The sequence below is a fragment of the Plecotus auritus genome (genome assembly GCF_963455305.1).
Source record: "Plecotus auritus genome assembly, chromosome: 5".
Taxonomy (NCBI): domain Eukaryota; kingdom Metazoa; phylum Chordata; class Mammalia; order Chiroptera; family Vespertilionidae; genus Plecotus; species Plecotus auritus.
In genome coordinates, this window is record NC_137776.1 from 56,646,642 (window position 1) to 56,660,704 (window position 14,063).

Here is a 14,063-nt window from a genome sequence, read left to right on the forward strand (position 1 = left end):
CCTTCTTAGATTATCACCTCTGTCTGCATTAGTGGAATGAAAAAAAATAGAGTTGACCCTTGAAGAATATGAGGTTGAACTGCATGAGTCCACTTATACACAGATTTTTTTCAGTAAATACTGTAAATCTATTTCTCTTTCTTATGATTTTCTTATTAACATTTTCTTTAGCTTACTTTATCATAAGAATACAGCCACTCCTCAGACAGAGGCGCAGGTGCAGAGTTGACTCTGGAGGCTGTGGTCTTAAAGAGTGACACCATCTTCCAGCTGCTGCCCTGCAAAGATCTCTGTTGGCCAGGCTGGGGATGCCTTCTTCATCCTAGCGCTGGCCCTCACGTTATCCATGGCATCAGTGGGTTTTATGTTGATGGTCCTACAGCTCAAGGTCTTCAGAGGATTTGCCTTTTGACCTGTTAGTGAAGGAGAAGATAATGTAAATCACCAACCAGGTCAAGTCACCTCAAGGCCAACACACTCTCACTAGACAATGCCAGTTGTCTCTGAAAGAGTTGCACCTTTTATGCCAAATCTCTTGGTGGTTTTGTTCTTTCTCAGCCACCAAAGCTATTCCAGCAGTTCATTCTTCACTTCACATCCATTCTCCTAGGGCCTAGGACCTAGGCAATGCCTTACCTTCTCACTTTCCCTCCCTGCTCCAATTCTTCAGGCACATTGCCTCTGCCTGATCCCCAAACAACTGTAATAAGTCAACCCTAAATGTAACACAACTCACAAAGGTTCTGTAAACTGTTACACTAAATTTAAAATACCCTGCTTGGTGTTCACAGCCCTTTTTAGCCTGGTCCTTCTCCATTAATTCAAAATTTATTTCTTATCCAGCCTCAGTTTTAATTTATCTCTTCACTGACCCATAGCTTACAAGATTAAAATTCTGTCTAAGCCCTTCTTTTGAGCGGTCGATTACTTCTTTCTCATTGCTGTCACTTTGAATGTGTTTCCATCGGAGAATTATTACATGGTGTTGTATTTATTTGTTTCATTTTCAGTCTTGGTCTGTGCACTCAGATAGACTGAGTTCCTGAAAGTTTTGAACTATATCTTAAATATCGTTGTGTCCCAGACACAATGTCTACACCTAATAGGCATTCAATAAGTGCTTATTACCAGATAAATGAATGGAATGATGAATAGGTTGTTATGTCTAATTAACTGATTATGTAAACACCTTTGTTAATGCTTAACGCATAGTAGGCCTTTGATCAATACTCCTTTTGCTTTGACGAATCTCTCTCTCTTTTACTTTTGGCATTTTTAAAGGTACCACTAGTTGAACAGCTCTTCCGTAAAGAGTTTCAAAAATTTTTGAAGAAATGGTATTGCATTACGAGATTAAGTGGTGATACCCAAATGAAAATATCATTTCCAAAATTTGTCAAATCCTATGACATTATTATCAGTACAGCTCAAATCCTTGAAAACTCCCTTTTAAACTCAGAAAAAGGAGAAGATGATGGTGTCCAGTTGTCAGGTTGGTTGAAGTGTTTATTTTTGAAAAAATTAATATTGATTAGTATTAATATTAATGGTAGTAATAGAGGCTGTGTAAATGTTGATTTAAAAAGATTAACTTTGGTTTATATTGTCTTTTATTCTTTAAGTTTTTATTAAAACCCTTTTACTTCTTTGTGGAAACAAAAAATTTGAAGTTTTTAATTACTGTAGATCACTGTTCTGCATAAGAATATCATTATCACATCAAATAACCACTAGACTTTCCATTTACTTCTTTATTCTAGGTTCTGACAAGTTATTTTTATATGCTAGTGTATCCTGTTAGATCTGCCTTCTGCTTCATAGAACAAATATATAATCTTTTCTTTTTTTTTTTTTTGGTGAGGAATTAGAAGAGAAGGTGAGAGAGGAAGGGAAATAAGTACAAATAATCACAATAATTAAATGCAATGTTAAAACATGCCCAAAATTTCCCTCTTTGAATAGTGTAGTTTTAATTTGACATAATAAATGCAAAATTCACCCACTTAAAATTAAACATTATATTAAAGAACAAAAACATAATCTTGAGAATTTTGGACAATAAACTTAGTGGGGTTTTTTTGTTTGTTTGTTTTTCTTTACCGTACCTTGTTGGTATGGACAAATGAACCATTTGAATTTTCTTTTAAGACTTTTCCCTCATCATCATTGATGAATGCCATCACACCAACAAAGAAGCAGTCTATAATAACATCATGAGGCGTTATTTGAAACAGAAGTTGAAAAACAATAAGCTCAGGAAAGAAAACAAATCAGTGATTCCTCTACCTCAGATCCTGGGACTAACAGCCTCACCAGGTGTTGGAGGGGCCACCAAGCAAGCCAAAGCTGAAGAACACATTTTAAAAGTAAGTTATTAACTTTATGTATAAACAAGAAAACCAAAGTTTAAAAAAATACCAGTACTTCTTGGGCTCTATTATTTTAATGTGTGTGTTTTAATTGATTTCAGAGAGAGGAAGGGCAAGGGAGAGAGAGAGAAACATCAATGATGAGAGAGAATCATAGATCGGCTGCCTCCTGCAAGCCCCATACTGGGGGTCCAGCCCCCAACCTGGGCATGTGTCCTGCCCAGGAATTGAACTGTGACCTTCTTGTTCATGTGTTGATGCTCAATTACTGAGTTACACCAGCTGGGCTTTCTTGTGTGTTTTTTTAAGTTCAGGTTCAAGTGCATTAAAGAAGGTATTCCAGGATCATCAGTTAAATAAAATCTATTTGCTTTAGTTAAAGTAAGTATATTCAGTTTTCTACAAAACAGTAATATGCCTTAATAAACAATTATGACAGAAGAAATCACAAAGATTATGGAAAGCTGATATAATTAATGAAATGGGGCAAATTGAATACCTTCTTTTAAATATCTCCTCCTAGTATAAAAGTTAATGATATATTTGATATTGGTATAAATAAAGCTATAAATGTTTCTTATTTTCATACTCAATGAATTTCAAATTATGTCTTTGCTGCTAACTTTTTTGTTCTATGTAATTCTCAGATTCTGGGTAATCCAAATTAAATGAGAAACTGGGGACATGCAGATCTGTAATTGAATATGTATTATTCATCAGCTGTCCCCCAATGGTAACAACACATAAAGTACTCTTGTTTATCTCAAGTGTTAAATGAATTCAAAATAACCCAAGAAGTGTGTTGGCATCAAGGTCAATTGCATTTGTATTTTTAAGTCCCTATTTTAAGTTGATACAGCAAAAATCATGTAGAGTAGACAGAGGTACAATTATGGGTTCCAAGATATATTTTATTGTTGGGATTAAGAACAAATTCTAATCTAGATCCGGGCACATGGGCTTTAGCTGCTCCTAGCTTCATACTGTAGAAGAGGGTGGTAATATGATCCACGGATGTCAAAATGACCTTTAAAATGCCTCATGCAATATGGTTTTCTCATTAACATTCTCTGCTAATCTCTGCAAGTTGCTACACTCCTTCCATGTCAGTTTTTCCAGTTAGAAAATAGAATATAAAGAATGAAAATAAACACGCTTTTCTGGTATTATCCACCAACTTGATTTAGAAGCTCCTTTTTACTTTATCAGGACAAATGTTATTGATTATTAGTTATTCAGATCCACAGTAAAGCAATAGTAAAATGCTATATACACACAAACACAAAAAAACCTACGTTGAATCAATTGTGAGAGAGAAAACTAATTATTTAAATACTGAAAAATGTTTCTTTTCCAGATATGTGCCAATCTTGATGCATTTACTATTAAAACAGTGAAAGAAAACATCTGTCAACTTAAAGACCAAATAAAAGAGCCATGCAAAAAGTTTGTCATTGCAGATGACACCAGAGAAGTATGTGTGTAAAACCTCGTTTTAACTGATTGCTGATATCATACTCAACTGAAAGATGCAAAGATGGTTGTATGTTGGCCACCGGAATAATATCGTTTTAAATTTTTAGCAAAGAAGTTACAGTTTTGTATTTGTTTATTGAGGTTAGGCCATAAAGCACTGCTGTGAATTTTCCATCCTTCTTTTAGTTCTCCAGTTTACAGAGAGTAGCTCAGTAATTGATTGACTAATATGAGCCATGGGGGGGGGGTGAGGGTAGGGAAGGTGACATAGCTAAATTAGATGGATTATACCATAGTTTGTTTTATCTTTTTTTTTTTTAACTTTCTTGGTGAATTCCAGGGTTGGTTTTCTGACATTCCACAGAGCCATTTTGTTGCTACCAGATTACAGTTGGCAATGATCATGGAAATCCTATCTAATTTGCATATTTACTTTCTTAGGAAAACACTGATGTGGCAAAGAAGTGAAATACTTACTGTGATTGTGCTTTTTAGATGACTATGACCAGTGCATATGTCAATACTTTTCGTAAAATTTATGAAGCATGATAAGTTTTACCTATATGTACTTGATAATAAGTGTAATCATTGAAAATATGCCTCATAAGGATATTAGGATTAAGTGATATGAAATATGCATAATAAATAATATTGTATTTGAAATTTAGTAGGCACTAAACTAATTAGTGACCATTGTCCATTGATCAGTTTTGTGATTTGTTTTGTGTGTGTGTGTGGTGTGTGTGTGTGTGTGTGTTTTAATTCTGGAAGAGTACTTATCTACTCCAGCTGAACTAGCACATTTGATATACTTTATTTCTCTTCACTTTTTTTATTATGATTTTTTTCTTTATTGTCTAAAGTTTTACATATGTCTCCTTTTCCCCCAATTGACGCCCTCCCCACCCCAGCCATTCCCACCCCGGGCTAGGCCCCACTGCCCCAGTGTCTGTGTCCATTTTCCCTTCACTTTTGTTACTCAGTTTTACTTGATAAGTTTAAATGCACTTTTCTACTGTCTTAGGACATTTTTATTTTATTTTATTTTATTTTTTTCAGGGAAATGGGCTGGGATTAAATTGCTGGATGTGACTTAGGATATATATATATTTAAAAATTTGCCACCTAACTTTTAACTTTTAGTAGACTTTTTATTGAAATATAACACACATAAGAAAGTACAAATTTTAAGTGTCTAATATAGACCACTGAATTTTCATAAACAGAACACACTTTTATAACCAAAATCCAGATCAAGACACAGAACATTGCCAGCATCCCGGAAATTCGTCATTGCCCCCTCCAGTCACTATACCCCAAGGATAACTACTATCCTGACTTTTAACACTAAAGATGGATTTTGACTGATTTTGAACTTTATGTGAATGAAATCATACAGTAAGCAATTTTCTGTGTCTATCTTGTTCTAAAACTCTCTTCACTTTTAATTCTGGTATAATGCTAAACCAGTTCTTCCAAGAGAAATGTTTCCTAAATTGGATTGTAGGCTTTCTAAATAATTGTGGCATTACTATAATGTTTTTTAAAATTAGTATTAGCATCCAATATTATCATCTGTTAATTTTTCTTTTGTGAAATTTTTAAAAATATTGATTTCAGAGAGGAAGGGAGAGGGAGATATAGAAACATCAATGATGAGAGAGAATCATTGATTGGCTGCCTCCTGCACGACCCACACGGGATTAAGCCCACAACCCAGGCATGTGCTCTTGACTGGAATTGAACCAAGGACCCTTGAGTCCTTGAGTCTGCAGGCCAGTGCTCTATCCACTGAGCAAACCCAGCTAGGGCTTTTTTTATAAAATTTTTAAATTGGAAATTCCAGAAGTGGTACAGGTTGTTGGAGTGGATGAGACTCTTAAAAACCAATAAAAAATAAATGTACAAAGATGTGATCAGAGATTAACTTATTACTTTGCCTAGACCAGTGGTCTGCAAACTCATTAGTCAACAGAGCCAAATATCAACAGTACAACGATTGAAATTTCTTTTGAGAGCCAAATTTTTTAAACTTAAACTTCTTCTAATGCCACTTCTTCAAAATAGACTTGCCCAGGCTGTGGTATTTTGTGGAAGAGCCACACTCAAGGGGCCAAAGAGCCTCATGTGGCTCATGAGCCGCAGTTTGCAGACCACGGGCCTAGACAAAGAATCTGAATCAAATTTATTATAACACTAGAGGCCTGGTGCACGAATTCATGCATGTGTGGGGTCCATAGGCCTGACCGGCAATCAGGGCCTGCCGGCTTTGGGAAGGGAGGGGGGAGGGACTGTGGGCCTATTGGGGCCTGCTGCCGGGAGGGGGCGGGGAGGAGGAACGAAGCATGGGAGGTTGACTGCCAGCCCCAAGGAGGGAGTTGGCCCTCAGCCCCCCAGGAAAGGAGCCACCCACCCCTGGTTCCCCATCCCAGCCCTGGGTTGAAGGCACCGGCGGGGTCAGGAGAGGAGGCAACGGTCACAGAGCCAAGCATGGAAGGAATGGACGCTGATGCTGCTGGCCAACCACAGGAGATTGGCTGTGGGAGTGCACTGACCACCAGGGGCCAGCTTCTGCATTGAGTGTCTGTCCCCTGGTGCTTTTATATATATAGATGGGAATTATTTTCACAAAGATAATGTTATTCCTTTAACAATATAAACATGTAAGAATAAGTGTATAACTTATTTTTAGGATCCATTTAAAGACAAACTTCTGGAAATAATGACAAAGATTCAAACTTTTTGCCAAATGAGCCCAATGCCAGATTTTGGAACTCAACCCTATGAACAATGGGCCATTAAAATGGAAAAAAAAGGTAATTGGGGTTTTCACATAACATTTATCCCATGGTTATGCCAAGATTTCAGATGACTATGTCACATATTCCCAAGCAAACTGAAAGCAAATGGAATTTCTGTTGTTTTAAGTAGGACGAGGGTAAATGTCCTAGTTCCTTATCTAAAGAAGGAGGCATCAATTCATCCAGTTTCTTTTTATCACCAGTCTTTCACTTATTGTACATTTAAAATATTAAGATAAATATTAACTCTGTCTCCAGTTGCAAACTCAACTAACATGTTTTTTTTATGCAATTCCTCTGACTCAGCTGGGATCAGGTATGTGTTCTTACTGATGCAGAACTCAAACAGCAAGTGTAGGAGTTGGAAAACTTGCCCCTTTTTAAGCTCTCGGCACATTTTGAGTCTTTTTAAATTTATTTAATTTATTTTATTTTAAATTTCTTTATTAAGGTGTTAATAAATTTATTTATTAATGTGTCCTTCTTTCCCCATTACACCTCCCATCCCCCCCCCACTCATGCCCTCACCCCCCTGTTGTCTGTGTCCATTGGTTAGGCCCATATGCATGCATACAAGTACTTTGGTTATTTTGAGTCTTGCTTTCTTATTTCAAAAATAAGGTGTAAGCTATTTTAGAGTTGTATTTAAACATATTTAAGTCCACAGCACAGCATTAAGGGGTGTGTTTGATCATTATTTCACTCTACATAATGTATTCTTTCATAGCTGCAAGAGAAGGAAATCGCAAAGACCGTCTCTGTACAGAGCATTTGAGGAAGTACAATGAGGCCCTGCAAATTAATGACACAATCCGAATGATTGATGCCTATAATCACCTTGAAACTTTCTATAAAGATGAGAGAGAAAAGAAGTTTGCAGTCCTCGATGATAGTGATGAGAGTGGTGACAATAGCGATGATGGTGATGAAGATGAGAATGATGGAAAGAAACCTTTGAAACTGGATGACACCGACACATTTCTCATGGGTTTATTTTTTGGTAAGAATCAATGTGACGCTTATTGCATGGTCTCATGCATCTTACCTCTTTGGAGTGAATTGTTGCTTTTTAAGAGCTCTCCAAAAGGCCCTCTTAACATACTTCATTTTGAAAGAACTCCCACTCATATTGGGGATATTTCCAATTGATATGACCAGAGAATCCATGAGTTGTATAATCACAATCAATAATTTGATTATGTGAATTTTGGCCAAGATGACTGCAATACATTTATTTATTTTAAATATATTTGTGTTTATTTCAGAGGAAGAGAGGGGGAGAGAGATACAAACATCAGTGATGAAAGAGAATAATTGATAGGCTGCCTCCTGCATGCCCCATACTGAGGATTGAGCCAGAAACCTGGGCATGTGCCCTGACTGGAAATTGAACCATGACCTCCTGGTTCATAAGTCAATGCTCAACCACTGAGCCACGCTGGCTGGGCACATTTATTTATTAAGTAGCCTGATTATTAGATATAGGTAAAAGATTAGCTATAGTTGAACTCAGTGCATCATTACATAAAATCTTCCACTGTAACTATTCATATATTTTACTAATTTAAACTAATTATTTTTAAAGATAACAAGGAAATGTTGAAGAAACTGGCTGAAAACCCAGAATATGAAAATGAAAAGCTGACCAAATTAAGAAATACCATCATGGAACAATATACAAGGACTGCGGGGACAGCAAGAGGAATAATTTTCACAAAAACACGACAGAGTGCATATGCCCTTTCCCAGTGGATTACTGAAAATGAAAAATTTGCAGAAGTAGGAGTCAAAGCCCACCATCTGATTGGAGCTGGACACAGCAGTGAGTTTAAGCCCATGACGCAGGTATAAACATCTTTTTGGACTGCTAATCTTATACTGTCATTACGCTTCACAAACTACGTGTTGTCCTTTTTTCATCCATTCTCTCACCACCCACAAATAATATTATGGAATGAAGCATTTGTTCTTGAAGTAAAATGTGAGTTTCATAGCGATCTAACCTGTGGTGTTCGATAGGCTAAGCATTGTCCTATGGTCATTTTTATCCACATACTTGAAGGAACTTTCTAAAGTGAGTTTCCCTTGCAAAAATGATTGACACTTAAACTTAGAAACAAGATAGAAAAAATGGTTGCAATATAATTATCAAGTGGAAAAATCCAGTCTCCTCAAACATATGTGCATTATAATTAGAACTATGTAAAATATGTTTGCATAGGATGAGATCTGTAAGGGAACTTGGAAAATTTTAAGACATTTGATGTGTTAGAGATTTGGGATTTTGAGAGCTTTTCCTTTTTAATTTTGTTTTGTTTTGTTGTCATTTCATTATACTACTTATCATGTGCACAGTAAAAAACACTTGGGAGAGAAAAAAGGCACTTGTAGACGTTACACGCATGTGGCTTGCTGGAGTAAAATGTTCTCCTAAAGTCATGTTAATCCTGAATCTTGCTGGACAACAGGGCACTTCAATTCTGATATGGTCATCACCATTTGGTCCAATGGAGCAAAGTAAATTGGTTTCAGCCTTTGCTGAAAAGAAAGTTCTTGAAATTGTCCACTATAACTCTTAATATACTGTACTCTCTACATGGACTCATGTTAAAATTGCCTCTCAAATTAATTCCAGAGAAAGCATTGGTTTTCATGGATAAGGAGCTTGCTTCTTTGTGATGAGAGCTAGTTTAGTTAATATGTTTCTCTTTTTGCCCTAGATTCTAGGAATCTTACAGGAAAAACTGAAGTTTAGTCTCACAGCCTCTGTGTTAATTCATACAAGTAATACATCGATAGTTGGTCACTTTTGGTCCTGTTTTTATGTTTCTATTATATTAGTTTGAGTGCGATGACTTCGTATATGGCCTCAGTTCCTCTTTGAAAAAAAAAAAGGGTGAAGTACAAATGGAAAGTATATTTTCAAGCTACTTTTTGCTACTTATTAATTTAGGACTTGGCGGCTGCATGCGAATATAGCACACACCCCTTTCCTCGCTCCCCACAGCCTCCCCTTGTAAACTGAGCTGAACTTACTGGGAGAGAAGTTGCCTAACTCTTGATGGTTGTTTTTTCTTTTTTTTTTTTTTTTTTTTTGGGGGGGGGGTTGTCTAACACTGTGTCTGAAATTCTTATTAAAGTTACTCCTTTGAATTAAGGCACAGACATCTTCTGTTAAAATCCAAGGACATGTAAGTTTTTATCAGTAGACATATGTGCAAGAGGGAGAAATTATCGAAGACTGAGTACGGAGCTTTCTGCAGATTCTGCAGCAGTTAAGAGTCGGATGAAGGCACATGCTGCCTCTGAGAAGAAAGGAAGGGACGGGAGAGTTCTGTCAGTCTGACATGTTTATTTTTGCTTACAGTATGGGGGCAAGAGATGGTGTGAATGTGCACCATAGGCAAACTGGACCAACAGCTTTGATGAGAGTGATTATGAAAATAAAACTATGCTAGCCATATGGGGCGAGGTTTATGCTCCCCCATTCCTCTGATGCAAGGGCCAGAAAGCATAATTAATTTCTGTATTTATGTTAACTTTCAGAATTCCTGTTTTTAAATTTAAATATAATTGTTTCAATTGTGTTTTGATAACTTATTCTTTCATTTTTATTTGTGTCATCCCTTTGAACAGATAGTATATTTACTTCTTTGAACATTAATAAGGCACAGGGCCCATCACCGTCCTCCAGTTGTCTAGCTCCCTCTTTTGCAGGCAGCCAGTGTTTTCAGTTTCTCACGTGTCCTTCAGGAATATTCCACATGTTTCTGGCTTGAATGCCTCTTAGTGTGACCAAATGTGTGCAGTGTGTATTTCATGGTGACTTAAGACACAACCATTTTTAGAAGTGTCACTGCATGCTATGCTTTGAATATTAAAGATTCTGAAGTTAATGTAGTGAAAAGCAAAGCCCTTTTAAGTTCCTCATCTCTTCCTTTCTTCCTCCCAAGTTGCCCACCAATTGATTTCCTTGGCATAAATGATCTTCCCACCTCCAGACTGGAAGATGGAAATATTTTTGTTATTGTGTGATAATCCCAGATTGAAAATCAAATGTTGTCTCACCATCATGTCTTTGTTCAATGACAAAAACAGATGGCATCAAATCCGTGTCTGATCTAATCCTTTGATTTACACTGACCAGTTGCAATTTATTATTTCTTCTCCTAATTAGATGATTTTAATGTGGTTAGCATTACAAAATTTGATTTATTAAAATGTTTCTACAGAATGAACAAAAAGAAGTCATTAGTAAATTTCGCACAGGAAAAATAAATCTGCTTATCGCAACCACCGTGGCAGAAGAAGGTCTGGATATTAAAGAATGCAATATCGTTATCCGTTACGGTCTCGTCACTAATGAAATAGCCATGGTCCAGGTACATTCAAATACCTCTAATCTATTAATTTTTAAACTTCGTTTTCTATTCATTTTAAAATTGTGTGTTCTTATTTTAGTTGTTCTATTTAGTAAAATAGCACACATAGTTTTTTAAAATATAGCTGTTTTCCTCTGAAAAGAGAAATCATTTCACAATGTATACAAATATCCAATCATTATGTTGTACACCTAATAGTAATACATGTCAATTATACCTCAATTGAACAAAAAGAGAGAAATCTTGAAGGGCTGTGCACCACTGCCTTTTGTTTAATATCACAGCCAGATACCTGTTGTCTTTTAAAACAGCAACTCATCTTTGGTTGTTATTTCTGTGTCCTAAGACTTTTTAGGAACATGGCACTGGCCCCATCTGTAAGAATCAAAGTAGGCCTCCTTATTTCCAGTATGTCTGTGAGCTCCCAGCTGGGCCAGGAGTCTAAAACACAGCATCCCACCAATGTCCAACGAAGTAACACGTGAAACCTTAGGGAGCCCTGCTGTTCCTGCATTTTCCTTTTTTATTCTTTCAACTTCTGTATGTTTAAGTCTTTTCATAATAAAATGGTGATGGGTAGGAGGCAGACATATATATATGCATGCATGCAAAGAAAGAGAAAAAAGTGAAATGACCCAGTTTTCATTCAGTTTTACTTTATCTTTTGCCCACATTATGTTAACAATACAATTGTTACCTTTTGTTGAGTAAGCATAGGAGTTGTGCTTAATATTATTCCCATAAAAGTAACAAAAGGGTTGTTTTATACTTTAAATTGCATCTTGAATGGAAGACAAGTCCTGGGGGACTAAGATCTCTCAGCAGGCACCAAATCAGGGCGTAATTATATTGCAGGAGTTGATTTGTTAGTTGTTACTCAGAATGCATTTTTCATGAGTATAGTATTAGAGTTGATAGGTTCCTGGGCCAGGCCACACAATTTTCTGTTACTCAAATTGTATCTGAATATCACTTTATAAAGAGGGCTATGGAAGTTTATCACCATGTTGAATGTGTTTTCATGGGGAAATGTGTTCAGAATCCAATGTAAGGTGCTGGAACAAAGCTGCACGCTCCATGACCCTGGTGTCAAGGTTAGAGAGGCCCCTTCTGCTCATCCATCCATCCTCACTGGTGGGAGGGAGTGGGCTCCCCTAGTCCAAATCACTGCTGATGGTTCCTAGGGTTTGAGAGAGGAACCCCAGGGTACTTATTGAGGCTTTTGAGGGTTGTGGGGACCTAACCATAATCATTCAAGAACATTGTTTCTGCATTCAAGTGCATTTTGAGTTTTGAATGATGGACTTATTAACATTACTGACAATTAAGAGCATTTGAAGGCTGGGACACTGAGCAGTGAATATCATTCCAGGACAAAAAAGGGAGAGATCTCAGCAAGGCAGAGCCTTTCTTTTACGTGATTTCCCTCTGTCCTCAGGCCCGCGGTCGAGCCAGAGCCGATGAGAGTACCTACGTCCTGGTTGCCCACAGCGGCTCCGGAGTTGTTGAACGTGAGACAGTTAATGACTTCCGAGAGCAAATGATGTATAAAGCTATAGACCGTGTTCAAAATATGAAGCCAGAGGAGTATGCTCACAAGGTACTGTTTGGGGGCCTCTCTGAATTTAGTTTTCACATTAAAATGGCTGCATGTGGTTGACCATCGATATCTTTGTGGCCGAGTCTCCAGACAGAAAATGTGCCAAAGTGTGAGTTCCAGTTTGATGAGCTACGCTTAGTCCAGATTCACATACAAGGAATCAGGATCCATATTGGGCAGGAATTGTCAGGGAGCCATTCCAGTGGAACCAGCCATAAACTTTGGTAATATAAATTTAAGCTGCCCTCGATCCGGAAGGACTAGTGTAACTCATCCATTCAACCCAACCTGGTAATTCTGGTTTGGTTCAATATGGTTGCACAGGCATTTTTTTTTCATTCCAGTAATTTATGAAATGCCTCCTGTGTGCCATGGAATGTTCTAGAAATAGAAAACAGATAGACAAACAATGAAGATAGGCCCCTGCAGCATGAAGCTTATATTCTAATGTATACATGGTGAGATTTGAGGATTTGAAGAGGAAAAATAATAAACAGAAATGAAGCAAGAACTATACCATGTAGAAACAAGTGCTGGAAAATTAGGAAGGAATGATGTGGAAAAAGTCACTAGATAGGTACTTCAGATGGAATAGCTGGGAAAGGCCTCTTAGAGGGAGTGAGTGTAGGCTACATCTCAATAAAAAGAAAATACATATTATGTCATCGAGCAGTATCTCAGTTTACTAACATAGAGTTATTTGGGTGGTGAGAAGAATGCCGTGAAAGAAGAAAGTATTTCTGCAATATTTCAGGAAATCCCCCATACCACTGAATTAAAGACTGTAAGTACTATAATAGCAAACAATCCATTTAGAAGAAAATTCACACCCTTGCATATGGGTGTGAATGTTAGTTTCTTAACATTGGAATTGGCTCTACCCTAAATAGAGTTTCACGAAAGGGTTGCTTTCACATTGGTGTGCATTGCTATAACCAACTCCAAGGTTTCCTGGCCAGGTTTCTACACACAACGTGTATTTTAAAACCCTTTTAAAATACAAGGCAAACCAAACATGCTGTAGTGTCAAATCAAGCATTGGTGGCCAAATAATGTCACTGGAAAGTCATTGTCTTACATTTAACGTCCTAAATGAGTGAGATCAAGTGGCTGTTTTCAAAAATTGGTGTTTTGAGACTAGTTGTATTGGGTAAACTCTAGAACAATCTCTGGAGTTTGAGTCAATTTTGTCCAGACAATACCTAGAATAAGACACAGTCCCTTTAGGGACTCCAGAATGGACTATCTTTTCAGGTCCCTTGACTAAGTGATCTGCCCTCCTAAAACTACTTCAGGTGGACGAACTCAAAGCAGGGATGGCAAATGATGTGAGGCACCTGCCACCACTCTCTGTTCAAAGCCCATAGTAGATGTTACTAGTAGGGCACACTCTCCTTTCCTCTAATTTGAGAATCCTCCGCATTTACTCAGTTCT

General features: G+C 37.2%; 1 protein-coding gene across 1 annotated transcript in view; it reads left to right on the forward strand.

Annotated features, from left to right (window-relative positions):
• The window catches only part of IFIH1 (interferon induced with helicase C domain 1), a 56,788-nt gene that overhangs the window by 39,388 nt on the left and 3,337 nt on the right, over window positions 1-14,063 (forward strand). Inside the window, exons 6-13 of the mRNA XM_080668115.1 lie at window positions 1,282-1,492; window positions 2,149-2,366; window positions 3,727-3,843; window positions 6,538-6,661; window positions 7,374-7,646; window positions 8,232-8,491; window positions 10,879-11,028; window positions 12,467-12,628. Coding sequence (XP_080524241.1) covers window positions 1,282-1,492; window positions 2,149-2,366; window positions 3,727-3,843; window positions 6,538-6,661; window positions 7,374-7,646; window positions 8,232-8,491; window positions 10,879-11,028; window positions 12,467-12,628 — 1,515 coding nt within the window. The remainder of the gene's footprint in view (window positions 1-1,281; window positions 1,493-2,148; window positions 2,367-3,726; window positions 3,844-6,537; window positions 6,662-7,373; window positions 7,647-8,231; window positions 8,492-10,878; window positions 11,029-12,466; window positions 12,629-14,063) is intronic.